The sequence below is a fragment of the Glandiceps talaboti genome, chromosome 14 (genome assembly GCF_964340395.1).
Source record: "Glandiceps talaboti chromosome 14, keGlaTala1.1, whole genome shotgun sequence".
Taxonomy (NCBI): Eukaryota; Metazoa; Hemichordata; class Enteropneusta; family Spengelidae; genus Glandiceps; species Glandiceps talaboti.
Window position 1 is genome coordinate 10,855,824 of NC_135562.1, and position 25,490 is coordinate 10,881,313.

At 35.8% G+C, this 25,490-nt stretch overlaps 1 protein-coding gene across 1 annotated transcript; it reads right to left on the reverse strand.

The window, feature by feature from the left end:
* Positions 1 to 3,572: 3,572 nt before the first annotated feature.
* Positions 3,573 to 23,766, reverse strand: LOC144445710 (RB1-inducible coiled-coil protein 1-like). The gene is made up of 19 exons (XM_078135352.1): positions 23,722 to 23,766; positions 22,899 to 23,066; positions 20,930 to 21,045; positions 19,472 to 19,679; positions 18,741 to 18,797; positions 17,487 to 17,538; positions 16,400 to 16,518; positions 14,732 to 14,916; positions 13,445 to 13,631; positions 12,410 to 12,550; positions 11,683 to 11,783; positions 10,808 to 11,019; positions 8,942 to 10,633; positions 8,253 to 8,496; positions 7,522 to 7,624; positions 7,222 to 7,274; positions 5,242 to 5,388; positions 4,308 to 4,359; positions 3,573 to 3,793 (listed from the first exon to the last, which is right to left on the reverse strand). Exons 1-19 carry the CDS (start codon positions 23,749 to 23,751, stop codon positions 3,716 to 3,718), a joined length of 3,945 nt encoding a protein of 1,314 aa, XP_077991478.1. The 5' UTR covers positions 23,752 to 23,766; the 3' UTR covers positions 3,573 to 3,715.
* Between the last annotated feature and the right edge of the window lie 1,724 nt (positions 23,767 to 25,490).

The following is a 25,490-nucleotide window of genomic DNA, read 5'->3' on the forward strand; positions in this document are numbered from 1 at the left end:
TCTTAAGTAGTCTTTTTATCATAATGCATGAATACATTACAAGTTGGCAAAAATATATAACAAATATTACTTTTATCTGACACCTTGATTTGTAAAATGACTGATTTCTGTTATAACACTTACATATCCAGATTTTAAGTAGTACACCTGTTCAGCTAACCAATGATAATACATATGCATATTACTTAGTGGGGGGGGGGGGGATTATCATGTCAAATTTGCATATTAGGAATACACCTTTTCAGCTTACCATTGACAAATACTTATACATACATACTTAGTGTCGAGCAAGGGTATTGATGTCTAATTTGCATATCAGGAATACACCTGTGGTGCTAACCAATGATAATACATATACCTACTTAGTGTGAGTGTATAGGGGGAGGGGAAAACGGATGTCTAATTTGCATATAAACAATACACCTGTGGTGTATGTTGACCAATGAGAGAAATAGTGTAGGGAGAGAGAGTTGTAAAAAGAAAGTTAGGTTATAAAACTACAGTAGGGTGAACTAACAAACATCTATATCAAGAACACAGCAACTTGAACTTAAGAAAACATACATTCCCAACTAGAGTTTTAAGTATTTGGAACAATTTACCATCACTCATTGTAAAATGCACCCACTCTCAACACTTTCACAAAAACGTCTAGATAAACATTGGAAAGAACAAGACATTTTGTACAACTATAAAGCAAATATATCCAGGAACATTAGAGAATCAACCAAGAATGAAGATGAGACAGAGCTGACCATTGAGGCAAGCCTGTGTTCAGAAAGACGTGTAAGGTTACGTAAAGTTGTAAGATACTATCAATGCAGTGGCAGATAACTACAAGCTAGAAATATGATGTCTGATAAGGAATCTATTATAATTGTATGTTACAAACTTTGAATAGAGAATTAAGCTTCTATTGGCACACATGACATATTTTCATTTCATGTAGTCTTGTAATAAGACCTTGGGTCAGTACTCTGAAGGTTACTGAACAAAAACTCAAGGGTGAGAGTGATTGGGGTGCCCCTGATGATCACTTTTGGTGCTCTCTGAGATTTGGTCACTTGTTGTAATATCAAATGAAAGCCCAACGGTCAATAGCTAGACTAGTTGGATTTCAGAGTGCTTTTCCTAGAGTGTGGTAACCCAGGTACGGTATAAGAAAGGGGTTAATCTGGTCAAACCACAGGGAAAAGGACGAATAATCAATTTTTTTCTCGCGATTTTCAGGATTTCTAATATTATTGTCTCTATATTTCAAATAAAGTTTGAAATATTATTTCCTCTCACTGTTTTTTCGTACCTGTTATCACTGTCTTATCAGAGTTTATAGCTAATCCTAGAACACACTGTACTGCCATTAGTCAGCTCAGTAGATGTTTACACTCACTGTGCAATGTGTTAATTGGGCAATAAGCCTGTGAGTTTGTTCTCGGATTAGCAATCTGCTAATGAATGCAAAGTTGGTAAACTCTGATAAGACAGTGATAACAGGTAGAAAATAGGGAAAACAAAGTGAAAGGAAACAATATTTAAAACTTTATTTGAAATATAGAGAAAATAATATTAGAAATCCAGAAAATCATGAGAACAAAATTGATCATTCCTCCTTTTCCCTGTGGTGAAACTGACAACTTTTCCATTACATTATACTGGAATTTTGGCGGGAAATCCTGGTAAAATGACCGGGAACTCAGATAGATTTTACCTACTTACCACCCTTACACTGTTTATAATGGTAACTGTTGGCATGTTGAAATAGACTGGTAAACAATATCATCACAAACTTATAGACTAAGAGTAGACCATAGAATTACATATACAGAACACACTAGTTATTACATTATAGAATAAACAGTGATTTACATCTATCGACATCCTTAGAAAAATATCACCATTTCTTTACATCAAGCACCTCTCAAAAAACTTCAAAATGCAGCATCTTGATTTGTTGCAAAATACAGAAACAGCCAATCAAAGCACTTGTTAAGTGCTCACAACCAATCAGAATTACACAAACATGAAGTATAGTTGACTATAGCTGTATTCTATGACTGTATGTCTTGTACTTCGTTTATAAGATGACATCTATTATTCCTGTATACAATGTTTACGAACAGTAATACCTTGGATCTTAATAAGTTTAATTTAATTTCAAGAAACTATCTTATTTCCTTCAGAAGGGTATTAATAATTCTAGAAATGACATATACACACATAGCCTGACATGACATATTTCAGTGATCCATTTGACATTGCACAATTTGACATCATTTCTATGGTAATATAATTTCAAGCAGTACACCTTATCTGCCAGAGAGGGCGCTATTCTTGGTGTCTCTGCGACCAGTGAGGATGCTGTTGTTCACATAGTCTATGACAATTTCTGTAAGTTTATCTTTTTTTTAATAATGTAAGATTATCATCAGTGAAACAAGATGTTTGAAATATTTTGAATGTTCTGTAGCATTAGGTGACAAAAAAAATTGAAAAATTTCTTTTAATCTATCATGCTATACTTTGATAGTGACTGGAACACTCCCAAAAAACAAATAATCGGTACGATGTAGATATCTGAAAGTATGGCCATCTTTTCTGGTGTAACATTTTACAAAATAAAATGGATAAAAATTTTTTTGCTTGGGTAACATATAAGATTTAACACTAAGCTCAAAGTGTGGAAGAGTGGACTGACTATAAACAGGTATATAACTTTGTCTGAGCTAGGGAGACAAATTGGAGCATGACTTATGACTCCCTAGCCTAAACCTGATTTGTCTGATGGACATATAATCATGCAAGGAATTTCAATATTCATAAAGTCAAAATTATGTGTCAATTTTCTAGAATGTTATGACAGAGTATGATTTGAATCTAGAAGGAGAGAATAGGTGGGGTGAGTATTTACATTCATGCAAGTGTCCATTTTTCTAGAATGTTGTTCTGCAGTAGAGTTGAATGCAAAAAAATGTTTTGGTAGGGACGAGAGTTTATAATCATGTAAAGATTTTGAAATTCATATCACATATATAGTGATCTTATTGAAAATTCACTGCAAGACCTTTTGCCAACATCCCATAAATTTCATTGAAATTCAAAAATATGTCTAAAATATGAAATTTTTTGTACATGATGTACTTAGTAGAGATCTGTATAGAGACAAAAACACAAGGTTCAAAGATTTCAAGGCATCGTGCAAATATTTTGAAAAAGAGCTATTTGACAGAGAGTAGTTTACGTTTTCAAACAGTGTTTACGATTTCAAAATACTATCATGCTGTAAGAATTTTAACCCTTCAAATAAACTCGACAAGCTTCCATTTTGTTTTGTAGAAAACAATCTACACATCAACACTTACAGATATAGCTGTTGCAAGTCACCTGACTTCATTAGACCAATCATGTAATACTGCATTACCAATTTGATACATTTTTGACCAATCATGGAAGCTATAACATTTAATGAATTCCATATAAGGCTATACAAGGTTAATCACATGACAAACACTAGCTTCTGATTGGACACTTACTAGATGACACCTAGGATATATAGTATTGTTACTGAAGGGTTAGCTTATGATATGGCCAGCACATGTCTGGATAGTACGTACATACTGATTGGCTTAGAAGGCCTACAGACTTGATATTACTCGGTCTTCAGCCAATGAGTGAAGGCATTGTATAACCCTGCTTGGGTTGACCTATAGTCTGTTATCTATGTCTTCTTGGGCCATGGTACAGCCTTAACTCTGTAGAACTTAGTACCTGGTGGAACTTTGAAGCGGTTTTGAGCCTATATGAAAGAAATGAAGAAGAGAATGGAAAATAGATGTAAAATAATCATCTCTATCTCAACTCACAACTTGGTCACTTCTTTTTTTCTAAACAAATGTAGGAATCTATAACATGAAAGTATGCTACACTAATTGTTACTTCTATTGTGTCCAAGTATTTATCTATGACAGTTTGTCTGTCTGTCTGTCTGTCTGTCTGTCTGTCTGTCTGTCTGTCTGTCTGTCTGTCTGTCTGTCTGCCTGCCATCTGTCTATTTGCCTGCCTGCCAATTTGTCTACCTACCTGCCTGCCTGCCTGCCTGACTGACTGTCTGTCTGTCTGCCTGCCTGTCTGTCTGTCTGTCTGTCTGTCTGTCTGTCTGCCCATCTGTCTGCCTGCCAATTTGTTTGTCTATCTATCTATCTGCCTGCCTGCATGTATGTCTGTCTGTCTGTCTGTCTATCTGTCTGTCTGTATGCCTGTCTGTCCATCCGCCTGTCTGTTTTTTGTATTATTTTGTGGGTTTACGTTACCTTCTTAGCTTGGCAGTACTCTTTGTCTGTAATCTGTCCTAGCACCCATAACCTGTAAAAACAAACACAATATGTCAAAATTGTCATAAAAATCAGATAACTTGGTTTATAGCAAGCAATGTCTGTGTGTTGAAATTCTTCATATAGACTGAATGCCGTACTGAATTCATCATCATCATCAGGTTAAGCTAACTCAATTTTTCTCCATTGATCTTTTTGTTGCTTGATTGCTGGAATGATTTACTTACACCAACCACTCAGCAATACTGCTTATTATGGTGACAGGGCATTCTAAATTTGTGCCCCACACTTGTGGAATGCTCTGCCATCGTATCTGCAGAGTGTCACTACATTCCAGGCATTTAAATCGGGTCTTAAGACCTATTTCTTCAATAAGACTTTTGCTTGTTCTTAGTCTGTTTTTGTACTCATGTTTCTGTGCTTTGTAAAGCGCATTGAGATAGTTTTATGAAATGCGCTATATAAGAAAATTAGATTAGATTAAATCAGATTAGATTAGGTCCATAGATGGAGATTTAACATCAATGAGTGGACATAACCTGAAATGACATATTGACTTCTAGTATCAAGAATCACACATAGACAACACATGGAGAGACATGGAAACATATATTGTTTTAATCAACTATACTGAATTATATCTGAGTTTTGATAGTATTTAATTGTGGTATACTTCCAGTGTTAATTTGCAGTAAAACAAACTTGCCATTGTATATGAAAACTGTGCAAATTTTACAAGGTATCACACACACACACACACACACACACACACACACACACACACACACACACACACACACACACACACACCACACCACACACACACACCCCCCAGTCAGAGTCAAGGATACTAAAACCCCATGGCCAGTAAAACACTGACAGAATTAACCCTTGTAAAAATACTGACACTTACTTTCTATCTCTTCCTGGTTGTGGTTTCAAATCCAATGCAGTGACAGAGTCTGAGTGAACAAAATACAGGATTGGTCCAATGGTGAAGATTACATAGTTCTCACGATACTCATCAAAGCAGATCAACACTATATCACCAATGGAGAAACTAGACAGAGAGAAAAACAATCCATTTAGTTTATAACACAGTGTAGAACATGTCAGCTTTATCACAAGGTTTTGATCTATACTTAGTTTATAACACAGTGTAGAACATGTCAGCTTTATCACAAGGTTTTGATCTATACTTAGTTTATAACACAGTGTAGAACACGTCAGCTTTATCACTTGGTTTTGATCTATACTTAGTTTATAACACAGTGTAGAACACGTCAGCTTTATCACTTGGTTTTGATCTATACTTAGTTTATAACACAGTGTAGAACACGTCAGCTTTATCACTTGGTTTTGATCTATACTTAGTTTATAACACAGTGTAGAACACGTCAGCTTTGTTACTTGGTTTTGATCTATACTTAGTTTATAACACAGTGTAGAACACGTCAGCTTTATCACTTGGTTTTGATCTATACTTAGTTTATAACACAGTGTAGAACACGTCAGCTTTATCACTTGGTTTTGATCTATACTTAGTTTATAACACAGTGTAGAACACGTCAGCTTTGTTACTTGGTTTTGATCTATACTTAGTTTATAACACAGTGTAGAACACGTCAGCTTTGACACTTGGTTTTGATCTATACTTAGTTTATAACACAGTGTAGAACACGTCAGCTTTATCACTTGGTTTTGATCTATACTTAGTTTATAACACAGTGTAGAACACGTCAGCTTTATCACTTGGTTTTGATCTATACTTAGTTTATAACACAGTGTAGAACACGTCAGCTTTATCACTTGGTTTTGATCTATACTTAGTTTATAACACAGTGTAGAACACGTCAGCTTTATCACTTGGTTTTAAATCTATACTTAGTTTATAACACAGTGTAGAACACGTCAGCTTTGTCACTTGGTTTTGATTTGTTAAAATATAATTCTAACCATGAGGGTCTATGTTCTAACATACATACGTATTCTATATAAAATACACTTTTACTGTCCTAGAAAATTGGCAATACTTTGTGTAACAGTGAACAAATCAAAACATAAGCAAGAAAATTAAAACCTCATAATACAATGACAATGGAATACCATCTCTAGTAAAAACAAAGACATTTTCACTAAAAGAGACAGACATAGTAACATATAATAACAAAGTTAAAATCCATGACATTCTTTAGTCGCTCCTGAGACTGTTCAGAAGGCAGATTTCTCTCATGATATACAAATATCCATCTATGTTGGCCTGAAGGAGTGAATTAACAATTGCTAACAAAATGACTGGCTACAAGATAGTTGGCTTCTCACCACCGCCTAAAGGAAAGAAAGTACACATCAGGAACAATTCACGCTATCTACCAGTTGGCACGTTAGCTCAGCTGGTTAGAGCACTCTGACTAGTGTTCAGGGGACATGGGTTCAATTCACGGTATCTACCAGTTGGCACGTTAGCTCAGCTGGTTAGAGCACTCTGACTAGTGTTTAGGGGACGTGGGTTCAATTCACGGTATCTACCAGTTGGTACGTTAGCTCAGCTGGTTAGAGCACTCTGACTAGTGTTCAGGGTACGTGGGTTCAGTTCACGGTATCTACCAGTTGGTACGTTAGCTCAGCTGGTTAGAGCACTCTGACTAGTGTTTAGGGGACGTGGGTTCAATTCACGGTATCTACCAGTTGGGACGTTAGCTCAGCTGGTTAGAGCACTCTGACTAGTGTTCAGGGTACGTGGGTTCAGTTCACGGTATCTACCAGTTGGTACGATAGCTCAGCTGGTTAGAGCACTCTGACTAGTGTTTAGGGGACGCGGGTTCAATTCCTACACATGTCACTTTTCTTTCCTCAATTTTACATGATACAGAGGATTTCAATGAAGACTTACTTTTGAATGGACACTTTGTCAGCCCTGGCAGAGGTAGCTCTTGTCAGTTGTAACTGAAATAATAATAAATGATTAAAACATAATCAGTTATCTGTCTCTTATAACTGACACACTAAATCATTATATACATGACTGTTGTATTTGTACAAATTCAAATCTTAGAAATTCTAATGATATGAGTAACAGCAAGGATTAGACAATTTTATTGGTACATATATTTATTACTATAGTACCACCGTGACTGTTCCAAGACTGAATTTTCCTTCCATTGGTGAAGAGACGTAAAGAATTAAGACTTACCAATCTCTGATTTAATGTCTTACATTCTTCTTCCTTGGCTCTGAGAGCTACATCCAACATATGGATTCTATCTTGTGATTCTAAACTGGTCTGTGTAATATCACTGTTATAGAAAACAAAACAAAATGAAAAATCACAACAATAAATTCTCCGATAGCTGAAGTGAAGCCAACATAAGTGTTCTGTCGTTGGATTCTAAACTATTCTGTGCAATATCACCGAACAAACAACCCCAACAATTAATTCTCTGAGAGCTGAAGCCAACATAAGTATTCTGTTGTTGGATTCTCCACTGGTCTGTGTGAGATATCATGGTTATGTAACAAAACATGACATCAAATAAAAATTTTTACTCACAGTAAACACCTGATGATGTTGACAAGAAGTAGGTGAAAAATTTTCAGATTCACTGTCAAGAAATTTTTTGACTCTTTTGAGTACAAATTTTCACTCATAACGCAAAGTCCATGGACATTCACTCTCAAAAAACATAACATTTAATTGGTTTGTGGTAGTCAGATCTCAAGTTTTGCAAAACCTCTCCCCAAAAACAAAAGATTATGATGCGTTTACAGTAGTGCTACCAGAGAGGGGATTCACTGGAGATCAGGGTGAACATATGCCCTTATGCTTCATATCCCAAATACTGGAAAATACTGTAATGCCAAAGTTATAGACTAAGTATTGTGACTTTTACTGTAATAAAAGAATGCAAGTTGTCGTTTTTTTACCTGTGAGCTGATGCTGATAATGAACCCTCAGGGATTTTATCAAATGTCATTGAAAGTGGTCTTTCTCTCTGTAATGGAACTCTTCCTTCCAACACTTCTAATTTCCTCTCAGCTTGTTCCAATTTATTTTTCAAGTCTTCAGAATTTTGTCTGAGTTGTTTTTCTGTATCTTGTGCTTGTGTGAGGGCTTTGTTGGTTTCTTCAGTAATGTCAGCATGGCCTGACAGTAACTTTGCTATGGTTTCTAGTAGGTACATAACATACAAGACTTTAATATCATTCTAACACTTCCTATTTTAGCATCTTTGTTCAATACACTGCAATGTCTTATCCAATCAATTACACGACATGGCTGGAAAATACTTGATTGGTTAACTGACAGATGATTACTTTCATCAGCCAATCAGTAAAAGTCATGCTAAAATGAGTAAGTTGCTGATTGGTCAATGATTGCTTTTATCAGCCAATCAGTGAAAGGCATGGTAATATGAGTAAGTTCCTGATTGGTCAATGATTACTTTCATCAACCAATCAGTGAAAGGCATGCTAATATGAGTAAGTTCCTGATTGGCCAATAGATAGATGTTGACTTTTATTAACTAATCAATATACATGTATGAATTTACAGTTTACAAGAGAGTTCCCCTGATTGGTTGATGATTTGTTGTCAAATTTAACTTTTTACTCACCTTGATCTTTCTGTTGTTGTAGTTTCAATTCTTCTTGTTTTTGTTCCAGTGATGTAATAATTTTAACTTTCTCTAGCGTCACTTTAGTGAGTGCTTCGTTAAAACTGACTTGTTTTTCTGCTTGTAGACTGGTTCTCATACTAGTTAAACTATCGTGTTTATCTTTCTCATACGATCTCACCATGTCATCCATCTCAATTTGATGTTTTTGTCTCTCCATCTCCACGGCAGCGGCGATGGCCTGCTCTCTTTCATCCATAAACTCAGCTTGTAATTTCTGCAAGCGTTCTTCGTATTTCCTCCGCTCCGTTTCCGTGGCAGCCAGGATAGCACTTTGTTTATCAGTTTGGAAGGATTCTTCCATTTTACTTCCCATCATTTGTTCATCTAGTTTACTCTGTACTTGTAAGGTATAATCATTTTTCTCAGCTTCATATTTTTCCTGCAAACTATTAAGTTCACTTTGGTGTTCTCTCAGAAGTCGTTCTTTAATTTCTTCAATCTCACATTCTCTTTCGTGTTGTAACTTTTCTGTCAATTCAGTTATATTTTCCGAATATTTTAATTCAATCCTTTCTCTCAATTCCTCTTTTTCTCTCTGTGAACTTTCTGCAAGTTTCTTGACATTTTCTTCAAATTTTGTCTTCATACTCTCCATCTTCTCCTTGTGCTCCGAGTTCAGTTTCGTTTCAACTTCTTCGATCCTTCTTTGTTCTTTTCTGTCTGCTTCAACTTTCAAGTTTGCCTCCAGCTCTCGTTTCGCGTTTTCAAACTGTGATCTTAAATCCTTGGCCAGCTGATCTTTCTCTAGAGCTAACTCTGCAATCACTTTCTCCTTGGCTTTAATATCAATTTCTAACTCTCTTATATGCTGTATCATGTCATTTCGTAGACTCTCTACAGCTTTATCCTTCTCATGCTCTAACTTACTTTGCAATTCTTTCATTTGGCTTTCATAGTTCTGTTGTACAGATTCAGAGTTATCAACAGTTGATTTCAGTTGTTCTTTCAAAGTTTTATTCTGTTGTTGTACACTATTGCACTTATCGACTTCCTCTTGAAGTTTTTTCTTGTATGTCTCTTCCATTTCAGTTGTGTTTTGTTTCAGTTGATTTATCAAACTCTGGGCATCACTTTTTTCTTTCTTGTACTCCTTTTTGACATTCTCCACTGCCTGTACAAATTTAGTATTTGTGTTTTCTACGATAACACTGAAGTCTGTTTTAGTTGTCTCAATCAACTCTTTAATATCCTGCACATCTACTTTCATTGTAGCCTTGGAGTCATTTAAAACTTGACACAATTTCTGACATTTCTCCTTTTCCTTGACCAGATTCATTTTAGAAATCTGCAACTCATGTTGGACTTTGACAAGTTCTATAGTTTTCTGTATCAAGGTACTTTTCAATTCTGCATTTCCTGTCGATATGTCTGTCTTCCGTCCGTCAGTCACATCAGGAAGTAAACTCTGACTAGCTGACAAAAACTCCTCATTTTGGTCAGCAAACGACAGAAATGGCATTGTCTCTAACGGTACATTGTTGGCTGTTCTTTGACCAGCAGCTCCTTGAACCGTCTCATCAATTTTCTTCAAGGACTGTCTATGTTCCTCAGCCATTTTTTGGAACTCCTCATCAAGAGCGACTTTCTCAAAACTGAGACTTAGTCTCTTCATTTCATCATTATCATCTACTCTTTCGGTATCCTTGACAACGTCTTTACTTGCATCCTCTGTAACCTTGACAACATCCTGATTGGTAGTCTGCTCTGTACTGGTTGCTACATCTCTTGGTGCAATATTAGGTTTACTAGGTACCATATCACCCAGAGTTGGAACTGTATCATTCAGACTGTGTGCGTTATCACCCTTGGCAGGTTGTTTATCACCCTGGGTGAATGCTATATCACCTATAGTGGGTGTCTTATCTCCTGGAGTTGGGGTCATATTTCCTATTAGTGATTTTTCACCTCCCTCAGGAAGTTCTTTGAGAGGACTTCTAAGTGTCAAACTCTTCAATGCAAGGACTTCTTGATGGTGCTCTTCAAACTCTTTCTTACAATTGTCAACATCAGGTACTCTGTAAGGTCAAATGTGAAATAGTCAATCAGTCAAAGACATGAACCAAATTTGGCAAGATTGGGGAACAGTGGACTGACTGTAAATAGATACATACTGTATGCAAGCTAGGGAGTTCAGGTCAGGGTTAGGAATGTGATTAGCCTCCCTAGCACAAATCAGATACATATTTGTATGCAAGCTAGGGAGTTTGGGTCTGGGTTAGGAATGTGATTAGATTCCCTAGCACAAATCAGATGCATATTTGTATGCAAGCTAGGGAGTTCGGGTCTGGGTTAGGAATGTGATTAGCCTCCCCAGCACAAATCAGATGCATATTTGTATGTAAGCTAGGGAGTTAGGGTCAGGGTTAGGAATATGGTTAGACTCCTTAGCACAAACCAGATACATATTTGTATGCAAGCTAATATCATTTGACCACTGACAACCAACAATATATTGTTGAGTGTCAATGGCAAAATGATGTATCTGGTTTGAGCTAGGGAGTCTAACCACATTCTTAACCCTGACCCTAACTCCCTAGCTTGCATACAAATATGTATCTTAGTATCTATTTACAGTCAGTCCACAGTTCTGGTACATAGTATTATTTCTTAGTTTTACTCACCTTAGCAATGTTGCCAGTTCTGGTACATCAATCATTTTATATCTCAGTTTTACTCACCTTAGCAGTGTTGCAAGTTCTGGTACATAGTCTTTTAACTCTGTTATATCAGAGACTGTAATTTCTGGAAGACCAGTATCAAAGGAATCTGGAATTTCAGTCTGGTGAGAAAAAGACATGAAAAACAAACACGATAATTGTTGTCAATGATTTTTCAATCTACAATAATAACATAATTCTAAACATTAGTTTCAATATATATCTTTTACTAATTTCAACAGAAGTTTAAATCACAGGGACCAGGAGGAATAAATGACTTTTTTCAAGATTTTCTGGATTTGTAATATTAAAAAAAGTGAGTTTATTCTAGAATATGTTGTACACTAGTTAATGCAAAGTTGATAAGACCATGATAACGGTGGGACACGGGAAGTAGACAGTCAGAGGAAAAAAGAAGTTATGATGGTAATAGGGTTAAAACTTTAGTTGAAATATGGAGAAAAATAAGAAAATAATACCAGAAATTTGGAAAATCATGAAAAATTCAGGTCGTTATTGCTTCGATGTCAGCAGTTGTATATTTCTGCACAGAAACAAAATCTTATTTGAAAGTTGTTAGTTATTCGTGAAATTTTCACAGCTCTGGACCCAAAGGCAAGTATGTGTGAATCGAACAACTGCTGTGCTTAAAATATTCCAAAAGACAAGATACTATACATTATAGTTGTGACCTTTGACATATGGTAACCTATTCTCTTTGTTATGAAAAGTATTAATCATTACTCACTGCAAAGGATGATGGGTAATCATCAAGTCCAGGAAACAATGCATGAAGGAAGTGTTTTCCCATGACAGCGGAAAATTCCATTCTTCTGGACACTTCCTCACCTTGAATTTGACCAGCATCTTCTGTTAGTTTGCTAGCCCACTGTTGGTGTAAGAAAATGTAAGATATGTAAAAATAGTGTATTTAGAGCTTCTTTTTTATCTGTGGGAATATTACAAAAAAGAAACATTAGTAAAGTATTGTCTTCATGATAAGTATTCTACCAAATAAATCAGTTTATGATATGTGACTATAGTGTACTTTAAATCTCTCATGGCAACAGCTGGTACAAACAATGTGAATGACTGGCAGGTACTGCACCAGTCAATGGTGGAACCGTATGTACAATTACATTGGGTGCCTGGTGTTGTTTACTGCAATATGACACTGAAATCAGGGTCAGTTGGATTATAAGGAATAGACACAGTCACAGTGACAAACACACAGATACAGACACAGACACAGACACAGGCAGACATAGACACATACACAGACACCGACACTGACACCGACACAGACACCGACACAGACACAGACACACACAGGCAGACAGACAGACACAGACACAGGCACAGGAACAGAGATAGAGACAGAGACAGAGACAGGAACAGAGACACACATACACACAATATGCCCCTTACGGAAAAATGTTTGTTTACAGAAAGCTAAACTAAAGACTCTTGTACTTCAAATTTTACCAATGTCGATCAGTGTTTTTGCTAAGATTGGGGAACCCTGGTAACAGAAAGGGAAAAAATGTAAAAATGGCAGTGTTTCCCCGATAGCGTTTATGGTAATTCTGTTTGGGAACACACGTCACAACATGACAAGGGAACCTGGTAGATTTTACTTACTTACCACCCTTGGCAAAAACACTTTTTCTACACTCTCCGTAAAATCATTCTCTTTTGTTCAATGTTATAACTGCAAGCCTTTAGGATAACTACATCACTAGACAAAGACAGCTAGTCACTCATTTTATCAACTTTCACATACCTCCATAAACTTAGTAGAAAATAGTCTTCTCCTGTAGACTTCAACTACAGCCATGACATAGAGTTTAGGTGCCATATGTATCTGTTCTACAATTTCCAGACGTCGTCGTAATCTCTTCAGATTCTCATGGTATATCACCATTTTACTGTCTATATCAGATATCTGCTTTTCTACGTACATTATCCAGCTAAGAACAGAAAGATCAAAAAGTTGGTGTGAAAAACAATCACTTCTGAGACTTTGAATTGTTTACAGGAGAAATGATGTTGGTTTGGCATTTCACTCATGGAATATGTTTTAGCACAGAGATAGACACACAATTTAACTGTAGACAAACGACAACAGAGACACAACACACACAGCAAGATCATTTACCTAATCAGATTGAAAAGTGAAAAAGCATTCTTTTATATGTACAGTGTAGTACAAACAGGCTTCTGCTACAAAAAATGAACATGGACTTGATGATTTTAATGACTTTGACTGTTTACTTTAAAATTCCAACTGATAATCAAAATGGTAATTTGTCTATTTTTACTCCCCATGGTGTGCGGCACCTCCATAATTGTTTCTTTTACATTTGAAGTTGTCTCTATGGTGTCAAAAACGTCCTGTATCATGAGTGAAATGCCAAGGTATCTTCATTTCTCCTGTAAGAAGTTTCTATATCCTATATATGCTTTCGATGTTTTATATCAATCTATCGACACATGAACAAAATTCAATGCATGCACTATCTAATTTTTGGTATTTTAACATTTTTCAATGAGTATATTGTGGTTGTCTGATAATTATACTCCAGTTACAACCAGTACAGTTTTAACATGGTGACAGATTCAAAACCATTCTTTCGCTCAAGATTTAAACTTACCACTACACTACCTACAGATAATATTGACCACCAATTAACAGATAAAATGTCTTTTTATAAGTAATTGACCAATTTTTAGTGAATATATCTTTGATTATTTGATGAAAGAAGTTCCAATAGGGAACTTGCAATCCAGACTAAGCATGCTCAGACGCAAAGGACTATGGGATCATCTATGGTTATCGTAATACCTAATCTGGAGCTACCGATAAAATAAACCTCCCACAATTGTCAGGGTAACTATGAATTGATTATTTGTGGTTACAAACAATGTATCAACATTGTTTACAATACTAATTGATTAGTATTTATTATCACATTTCCCATGATGCAACATTCAACATGGCAGGTTTGCAAGTTCCCTATTGCAGCAAGCATGGGTCTGAGAGTGAAAATGAGATTAATTACATTCATACCGTAATCTAGCATGTAGATTAATGGACAATTCTTCTTTAGCTAGTGTACATCTTCTCCTAATATCTCTGAGTTGGCTGTGATTTTTTAACATCACCATTAGTTGTTTTTGATGACTATTACATAAATCAGGTAGTATAGATGGATCGTTTAGTTTGTGTACTCGTTCCTGGTTCTGAACAAATCCCTGCAAGTTGAAAAATAATTAATTTCATAGTTCACAATGCATATCATAAAGTTGTTGTATACTATATATGTGTCATGTTAAAATATTGAAAAACTGGAAATGCCTGCAATATGGCCATGACAAAATGATTTCATATTTTAGAATGCAGATCATAAAGTTAATGTACCACTTACTTAAATGTTGTAATATTTGAAATCCCTGGATTTATTCATCTATTTATTTATTATTTATTTATTCATTTATTTATCTATTTGTTTTGCTTGTTTGTTTGTTTGTTTGTTTATTTATTTATGAAACAATAGGTTGCACAGTTGCAGGTTGCATAAAAAGATTATAAAGACCATATTGACAGTTATTACATATTTCATTTTACATATCATAAAGTTGATAAACATCTGTTCTCAATCAATCAAATACTATAAAACTGGAAATCCCTGTATTGACAGTTATTACATATTTCATTTTACATATCATAAAAGTTGATGAATATATGTTCTCTCAATTATTGTAAAACTGGAAATCCTTGTCTTAACAAAGAGATTTCATATTTTATAACGCACATCATAAAAAAGTTGTTAGCTGAGACATCTGTGTATGCAATCAAATATTGTAAAACTGGAAATCCTTGTCTTAACAAAGAGATTTCATATTTTATAACGCACATCATAAAAAAGTTGTTAGCTAAGACATCTGTGTATGCAATCAAATATTGTAAAACTGGAAATCCCTGCCATGACAAAATTATTTCTTATTCACATCATAAAGTTGTTACACATCTGTGTATGCAATCAAATATTGTAAAACTGGAAATCCCTGTACTGACAAAGTGATATCTTTTTTCATAATGCACATCATAAAGTTGTTATACATCTGTGTATGCAATCAAATATTGTAAAACTGGAAATCCCTGCCATGACAAAATTATTTCTTATTGACATCATAAAGTTGTTATACATCTGTGTACGCAATCAAATATTGTAAAACTGAAAATCCCTGCCATGACAAAGTGATTTCATATTTCATAATGCACATCATAAAGTTGTTATACATCTGTGTATGCAATCAAATATTGTAAAACTGAAAATCCCTGCCATGACAAAATTATTTCTTACTGACATCATAAAGTTGTTATACATCTGTGTATGCAATCAAATATTGTAAAACTGGAAATCCCTGCCATGACAAAATTATTTCTTATTTCATAATGCACATCATAAAGTTGTTATACATCTGTGTATGCAATCAAATATTGTAAAACTGGAAATCACTGTACTGACAAAGTGATTTCTTATTTCATAATGCACATCATAAAGTCTTACAATTGCTGAACATCTGTGTTCTCAATCAAATACCATCAAATTGGAAATGAAAGTTACACCGTACATGTACTTTCATTTATAGCTCTACATTTAAAGTTTTCACATCAAAGAATTCTCTCTGAAATTGTGTATGAACACTTAAAATCATTTCACATTGTACTTACCTGAGACATATCACCTTGTTCCTGTACTATCTTCCGAGCTCCAGCCATTAACTGTTCCAAACCATACAATCTATCACCAAGACCTTTGATTTCCTTCATACTGACATTATCAACTCCCTCTGTTAGGTATAAATATGAAATATATAATGATCAACTAAATGACAGGTGAAAATATCACTTACAACCATAACACCAAAGTAAAGCGTTTTCTGTATGCACCCCAATCATTTACAGCAGCCACATCAAGTGTAAAGTATACTGTTTCATTTGCTAATTGAACACATTAGAAAGGCCACATGCTAGGGTTGGAAATAAATCAATTGAAAGAGTTTTACACTTGATATGAATGCTATAAATGAGTGTAGCAAATAGAGAAAGTGTTTTACTTCAGTTTGTAAAATTGGCACAAGCTGAGTTTATAAACTTTTTATGCAAATGAAACCTCAATTAAGCTATTCCAGTATAATATTAATGTCAATGCATACCTTTTATGACATTGTCTTCTGGCATTGTTAGCAGTTGATTGCATAGTAAGATTGTCCTCAATATTTTATACATCAAATAAAGTACATCTAACCAAATTATTTGTAAGTTATTGAGTTCAGTCAATTGTAGGTGATGGTTAATTATGCTTCAGTAAGCAGAATACTGCAAAACTGTTAGAATTTGCAACACAAATTAGAACAGAAAATATGTAAACTCAGCTTGTGCCCTTTGAAACATTTCCATCATTGCGTATTATCAAACTGAGAACATGTAGTATTCCCCTCATTCTAACAGGGTTTTTTTTTTTGGGGGGGGGGGGGGGGTAAAAAGAAGGTAACATGTATCACAGTTTCCAAACATTTTTCTTTGATCTCGACTAAAATGAATATGTGTGCAAAAACTTTACCAGATTTCCATCTTTTAGTTTATGGGGTCCTAAAACTTGTAACAATCACTGAATGTATTAGTATAGTAAACAACATCAAGTTTGCAAGACTTTCCTCACTGTTACAGGCATTCTAGAATGCTGGGATATAAACCCACATGTCAGCAATATTGGACAAAATCTACATCATGTACAATTTAATGAGAACTTACTTACCAAGTGATGTATTGATTTCTGTCATTAAGTTGTTGAGAACTGACTCATCAAACTGAGGGAAGAAAACAGAACATTTCCTCAGACTTTTCCCATACATACATACTATCATCTGAGAAGTAGATCATTTTTGTATTAGATCTGCTCAGATATTTTACTACTACCAGAACAGCCTTTCAACCAAACATTTTTTGTGAATGTTGTACATTTTCTTCACTTTTGTTTTTTACTGCAATCCAATTTAAGCCTACATCATAACCAATAAAGACAACTTGCTAAATCACTACTTGTTCCTGGGCCTTGACACACTTGACTGAAATAATTATACCTGTTCCTGGGCCTTGACACACTTGACTGAAATAATTATACCTGTTCCTGGGCCTTCACACACTTAACTGAAAGCAATGGACCTGTTCCTGGCCTTGACAGCTGAACTAATTATACCTGTTCCTGGCCTTGACAGCTGAACTAATTATACCTGTTCCTGGGCCTTGACAACTGAACTAATTATACCTGTTCCTGGGCCTTGACAACTGAACTAATTATACCTGTTCCTGGGCCTTGACAGCTGAACTAATTATACCTGTTCCTGGGCCTTGACAGCTGAACTAATTATACCTGTCCCTGGGCCTTGACAACTGAACTAATTATACCTGTCCCTGGGCCTTGACAACTGAACTAATTATACCTGTTCCTGGGCCTTGACAGCTGAACTAATTATACCTGTCCCTGGGCCTTGACAACTGAACTAATTATACCTGTTCCTGGGCCTTGACAACTGAACTAATTATACCTGTTCCTGGGCCTTGACAACTGAACTAATTATACCTGTTCCTGGGCCTTGACAACTGAACTAATTATACCTGTTCCTGGGCCTTGACAACTGAACTAATTATACCTGTTCCTGGGCCTTGACAACTGAACTAATTATACCTGTTCCTGGGCCTTGACAACTGAACTAATTATACCTGTTCCTGGGCCTTGACAACTGAAATAAGTATACCTGTTCCTGGGCCTTGACAACTGAACTAATTATACCTGTTCCTGGGCCTTGACAACTGCACTAATTATACCTGTTCCTGGGCCTTGACAACTGAACTAATTATACCTGTTCCTGGGCCTTGACAGCTGAACTAATTATACCTGTTCCTGGGCCTTGACAACTGCACTAATTATACCTGTTCCTGGGCCTTGACAGCTGAACTAATTATACCTGTTCCTGGGCCTTGACACACATAAGTGAAATAATGATCATACCTGTTCTAGGGCCTTGATACATTGTTCTGCCATTTGTTGCAAAGTACTCCTCTGATCCTGTGAAGCATAAACATACACATTTATATAATCAGTATGTTGACAAAAGACTGAAGTGGCAGTCAAAAATTTCGGGGTTACAATTTTCAAGTTTATGTTTGGAACAAAACTTCAATTTGATACTACAGTTTACCTGCACAGATGAAATTTCATTTTAAGTGAATGAAAGTTGATAACTTTTGGACAATCGCACAATGTCACACAAGCAAAATAAGCAAACTCTTCATTCGTTGGGGGGGGGGGGGGGGGGTCTGGCTTCAACGTCATTGCTGAACTTCATTTTCGCACTTCTATTTTCTAACCAAATTTTGAAAACTTTCACTCCTTCAATGATAACAGCTTCTGTATTTACTACTGAGATGTTGATAAGTTGATAAAAAATTACTTCTAATGTGAGATACAGTGCTGGGTTTCTGGTAGTGTTTTGATGTGTTTACCATCATCACAGTAAACAGGGCCATATGGTTGCAATTCATGTTTACCACGCTTTTACATTGCACTGACCATAGTGGTGTGACCGCTACATTTCGCATCATAGTTTACATCACTTTATTATATATAAACATGTGATGTAGTACCTGTGACTTCATTTAGGGGGAGGGGGAAGATGTTTTGTCCTAAATGAACAATATTCGCTTATTGAGATTGTGTGACATTGTGTGATCATCCCTTACCTGACTACTTATCCATTGTAGTAGTGTAAGAGAATGAGATAAGTCTTTAGCTTTGTTTTGATGACTTAGTAGGCATGGTAGTAATGGCATCTTAGACAGCAAAGACAATACGTTACCAAAGTCTCTCAACATAGTCAAGTATTGGGATCTTGTTGTTAGAAACTCATCAAAGTTTAGCTGAAATATACTGGATCTCTGACCAAATGCACTGAAAAAATAACAAAGATTACTAGGTAGTGATCGTAGGGTGAAATTGTCTTTCCAACAAATTGAATATAATATTTCCAATTCATGACAGTTTGCTAGTATTTCTTTGGTGTTTTTTTTCCTTTGTTTTCGTAGTGGTTGTATTATTTTTCATTTTTAGTGGTTAGTTTGTTGTACAATGTACTGAGATGTTGTATTATACATTACCTTGGCAGAGTGGGCCCTAGAGCCACATAACTATGACCATGAGACGTTGTATTATACACTACCTTGGCAGAGTGGGCCCTAGAGCTACATAACTATGACCATGTGACGTTGTATTATACACTACCTTGGCAGAGTGGGCCCTACAGCCACATAACTATGACCATGCGACGTTGTATTATACACTACCTTGGCAGAGTGGGCCCTGCAGCCACATAACTATGACCATGAGACGTTGTATTATACACAACCTTGGCAGAGTGGGCCCTCGAGCCACATTAACTATGACCATGAACTTTTCAAGCTCAATTCTCAATTTTCGTTGCCAGTTTCTAGAAGTCAGTTGTGAAATGTCACACGTACATCAGTAGACTGGCTTTCAAAACTTTTTAATTCCTTCAAGTTTGAGTGGATAGCTTGATAAAATGTAGGTTTCTTCAGTGTAGTGTAATCAAATCACTAGTCCTAGATGATCATATAGCCACACAGTAGATTGCATTCTAATTGGTATTTTGGCATTTTCTTAATACATGTACATTCTAAAGGGGAACAGCACTTCAGGAAATAGAGACATTTTCGTAAACTATGGGTTCTGGAGAATAATTTCATGATTTTACACCATCTAGAATTATTTGCGATATCAGAGAAACATCAAGTTGATCTTGTGCCTTTATAGTGTATCTTTGCTATGGGCTATTGCATCATGGGAGTCAGTAGAAATAACGTATTCAAGTTGCACATTGAATATTCATGAGCCTATATTAACTGAACAACTCTCATGAATATTCAGCAGGCAACTTGAATACATTATTTCTGCTGACTCCCATTATGCAAAAGCACATACCAAAGATATCCTATCAAAGCAGCAATCAACTTGATGTTTTTTCTGTAATTGCAGGTAATTGTAGGTGATGTAAAATCATGAAATCATTCTGACCCCAAGTTTATGACTGTGACTTCATTTCCTGGAATGGCATTCCACTTTAATACCTGTCTGAATTGTAATTGGTTTAGTCATGATATTTGAGAAGAGATGATGTTTCTTACCTACTAATATCTTCTAGATTAGCTACCACTGCTGCCCACCCTTGTTGTTGTAAGTGTTGGTCATGTACTAAACTTTCACAGCAGGTGACTTCATCTTTAGCCAAGTCGTAGATTTGCTGTAAATAAAAACACAGAACAGTTAGTCAGTAGTAAATAGTAAGATGGATAATTACACTTTAGTACTACATATCATAGTTATAGTGGTTATATATGGTACCTTTGAGTTACCAAACTGGATTCTACTTACGATAATCACACTTGGTCATGATGGTTTAACTTACCAATACTAACTAGACTCTAGTTATGATGGTTTACTTACCAATGCTAACTGTACACTTGTTATGACAGTCTCATAGAAAACGCTACTTGATATTTGAGATCTGGTTATGATGGTTTAAGTTACCAATACTAGAACATACAAATGCTAACTAGACTCTAGTTATGATGGTTTAAACTTACTAATGCTAATTAGACTCTAGTTTTGACAGTGTAACTTATCAATACTAGCTGTACCCTGGTTATGAGTGTAATGAGTTTAACTTACCAAGGCTAACTGTACCTAGGTTATGACAGTGTAACTTACCAATGCTAGCTGTACTCTGGTTATGACAGTGTAACTTACCAATGCTAGCTGTACCCTGGTTATGACAGTGTAACTTACCAATACTAGCTGTACCCTGGTTATGACAGTGTAACTTACCAATGCTAGCTGTACTCTGGTTATTATAGTGTAACTTACCAATGCTAGCTGTACCCTGGTTATGACAGTGTAACTTACCAATGCTAGCTGTACTCTGGTTATGACAGTGTAACTTACCAATGCTAGCTGTACCCTGGTTATGACAGTGTAACTTACCAATGCTAGCTGTACCCTGGTTATGACAGTGTAACTTACCAATGCTAGCTGTACTCTGGTTATGACAGTGTAACTTACCAATGCTAACTGTACTTTGGTTATGATAGTGTAACTTACCAATGCTAGCTGTACTCTGGTTATGACAGTGTAACTTACCAATGCTAGCTGTACTCTGGTTATGACAGTGTAACTTACCAATGCTAACTGTACTCTGGTTATGATAGTGTAACTTACCAATGCTAGCTGTACTCTGGTTATGACAGTGTAACTTACCAATGCTAGCTGTACCCTGGTTATGACAGTGTAACTTACCAATGCTAGCTGTACTCTGGTTATGACAGTGTAACTTACCAATGCTAGCTGTACTCTGGTTATGACAGTGTAACTTACCAATGCTAGCTGTACTCTGGTTATGACAGTGTAACTTACCAATGCTAGCTGTACTCTGGTTATGACAGTGTAACTTACCAATGCTAGCTGTACTCTGGTTATGACAGTGTAACTTACCAATGCTAGCTGTACCCTGGTTATGACAGTGTAACTTACCAATGCTAGCTGTACTCTGGTTATGACAGTGTAACTTACCAATGCTAGCTGTACTCTGGTTATGACAGTGTAACTTACCAATGCTAGCTGTACCCTGGTTATGACAGTGTAACTTACCAATGCTAGCTGTACCCTGGTTATGAGTGTAATGAGTTTAACTTACCAATGCTAGCTGTACTCTGGTTATGACAGTGTAACTTACCAATGCTAGCTGTACCCTGGTTATGACAGTGTAACTTACCAATGCTAGCTGTACTCTGATTATGACAGTGTAACTTACCAATGCTAGCTGTACCCTGGTTATGACAGTGTAACTTACCAATGCTAGCTGTACCCTGGTTATGAGTGTAATGAGTTTAACTTACCAATGCTAGCTGTACTCTGGTTATGACAGTGTAACTTACCAATGCTAGCTGTACCCTGGTTATGACAGTGTAACTTACCAATGCTAGCTGTACCCTGGTTATGACAGTGTAACTTACCAATGCTAGCTGTACTCTGGTTATGACAGTGTAACTTACCAATGCTAGCTGTACCCTGGTTATGAGTGTAATGAGTTTAACTTACCAATGCTAGCTGTACTCTGGTTATGACAGTCTCATATGATGGATTCATATTAAGTGATCCTTCTACTTGATATTTGAGATCACCATCAGATCCTCCGTACACACTAGGTGAAGGTGGGGCTGCAGACTCTATTGTACTCTTACTGAACACGTATATAGGGTTGGTATCCTGAAAATAAAATATTACTATTTGTGTTCATATCAAACTCTATCCATAGAAGATCAGACAACCTAGCCGAGATAGAAACCAATCAGTGTGTGAACACTGGAACAACTTATCTCTTGATGTTAGGTCCAAATCATCAAGGAATGTTTTTCGTAACTCACTAAAATTTTCTTCACCTGATATGAATATACTGCAACTCATGTTGATGTACAATGTATATATTTTCATAGATATTTAGTTTTTTCACTGCCCTCTTTATACTTTGTCATGTATTTATTTGTAAATTTTATTTACAGTGTCTAAGGAGACAGACTTGATTAGCAAGTAGCTATTTTTCTGGTCTCCTTTTACCTACCTCAAAACATGTATTATTTTATTTTGTCTACAAATGTAAAATATAATAAGGAGGTAATAAAGAAGATATATATATAAAATAAGGGGAAATGACTGTTGGTTGTAAAGGCCAACAGGTAGCAAAAGCTGTTGGTCCTTAAGGGAAACTGCTGACCCTTACTTGATGCAGTTTATGACATGTATCTACAGCTACCCCTCCCATCCCTTCGTAAGATCATACAATTTTAAACTTTAACATGATACAACATGTTGAACATTTAAATACGAGATTACTATGAATGGTGATTATATAAATACAACTTACTGTGCCAGCATGATAACTACACACTCTCATCCCAGGGTCTAAATTTTCACCACCACTAATCAACAAAACTTGTTTGTCCACTGGAATCTGACATTCATCTGCTATTGCTTCTTGCAGATGACTGACACTACAACAAATTTAAGAAAATATCATATAATATAAATATTGAGGCTTCGGTTTACTGAAATAGACTCATACTAAAACTATTGTCACAACATATTGATACAAAAGTGATAATCTATGAAATAGATGTTGGTTTAAGTATAGTCTCAGTAGGGCTGCTCTCTGAAAACTAATTCCATAAACTTGCAGCGCACTGTTTTAGTATTTCCAATGTTTACTCTAACATGATCACAGGGTGATTAGAATTGCACTCAGAGGAACTGCTATCATCCACCTGTGTAATCTACCACATTGAGTTTGAGTGTATGTACATATCTATCTTACTTAGTAAACTGAAATCTTGATTACCAGAGTTGTAAATATATCAAAATCTATGATACAGGAAAAATAAGAAGACATAAATAAATCCTTGTAGTGATCTAAGAACACCATATCATCACGAGCTCTCTCTTAAAAAAATTGCAGTATTATAAGAATACATTTTATTCTCCAATTTCTACTATTTCCCCAGTACTGAAAGTTGTGGAGGTGAACTTTTGCAGGTGAACTTTTCCTTCTTTCTTAAACTGGGTAATAACCATAGGAAAGAGCTAATATTTTTTTTTTACAATAAACTGGGTAATAACTGCTAATACATGCTTACAACAATAATTCCAATGTTCAGTAATATCATTTGTTGTCTTGGGCAACTTCATAAAGAACATTTTTCATGGAGTGAAAAGTATACATAATCACATGGTGCCCGCATGTTTAATCTTCAAAATAGAGAATGGGAAATATCCTTAAATATGTTCATCAGATTATTAAAACGTAGTAATAACCAGCTAATTAGTTCTTGTATCATGACCAAGGGTTCTTTTTACTTATGAATAACGTTTGTCTGTTCAAGTTGATAGGTTTTGTCATACTGTTTATTTGCTGGCTTTACCACTTTTAATAGTAAGGGAAATAGAATACAATTGCATTATCAGGTAAATCATAGACAGTGGAAAAGAATACAATTGCATTATCTTCTCCACTGTCTGCGGGTAAATGGAATCCACTAGATATATAAAATCTTACCTTTCAACTGCCAGATTCATGTCAAAGTTCCACATGGTTCCCGTGTCAACAAGGAAGACGTACAACATGGCTGCAGTTTTTCAAAATGATCCAAACCTTGACAATTTCAGTTTTGATATCTTGCAAATAGGGTAGACAGATAGTAAAGGGTGTTTGGAAGTTACAGGTATAGTTTCACATCACTGGCTCAGTGTGACAAGAATGGTCCACAGAATGCTGTATATTTTGTCTTATAAAAGTAGATAATGAACTTGGACTTAATGTACATGTGTAATCAGGCAAGTTCTGATTGGTAGTTACTATGATGTCACAATTCTATAATCTAATTCTACCAGGTGGTAATTACAGGTAACACACATATGATATGCATATTTTGTTACATGTTCTACAGCTGACCAATCATCAAACAGGTTTCACTGGTAGGTTTCTTCGATGCAGGTGGTCTTTGTATATTTCAGTTCAACAACTTACTATGCTGCATATCAGCTATAACATGTGATTCAATTGCCAAGGCCAGTATGCTGCTCATAAATCATCATTCTCGCATTCCAACTGTGTTCATCTTGAAGGTATATATGGATTTG

Bases quoted from the DNA above. Each gene is read 5' to 3' on its own strand.
- LOC144445710 (XM_078135352.1), bottom strand. From the start codon at position 23,751: ATGAGAGTGTGTAGTTATCATGCTGGCACA. The intron at 21,046-22,898 runs GTAAGTTAAACT...TTTTATTTACAG, and splicing joins CCAGAGTACAGCTAGCATTG to CAAATCTACGACTTGGCTAA. The intron at 19,680-20,929 runs GTAAGAAACATC...TTATTTTTTCAG, and splicing joins AATCTAGAAGATATTAGTAG to TGCATTTGGTCAGAGATCCA.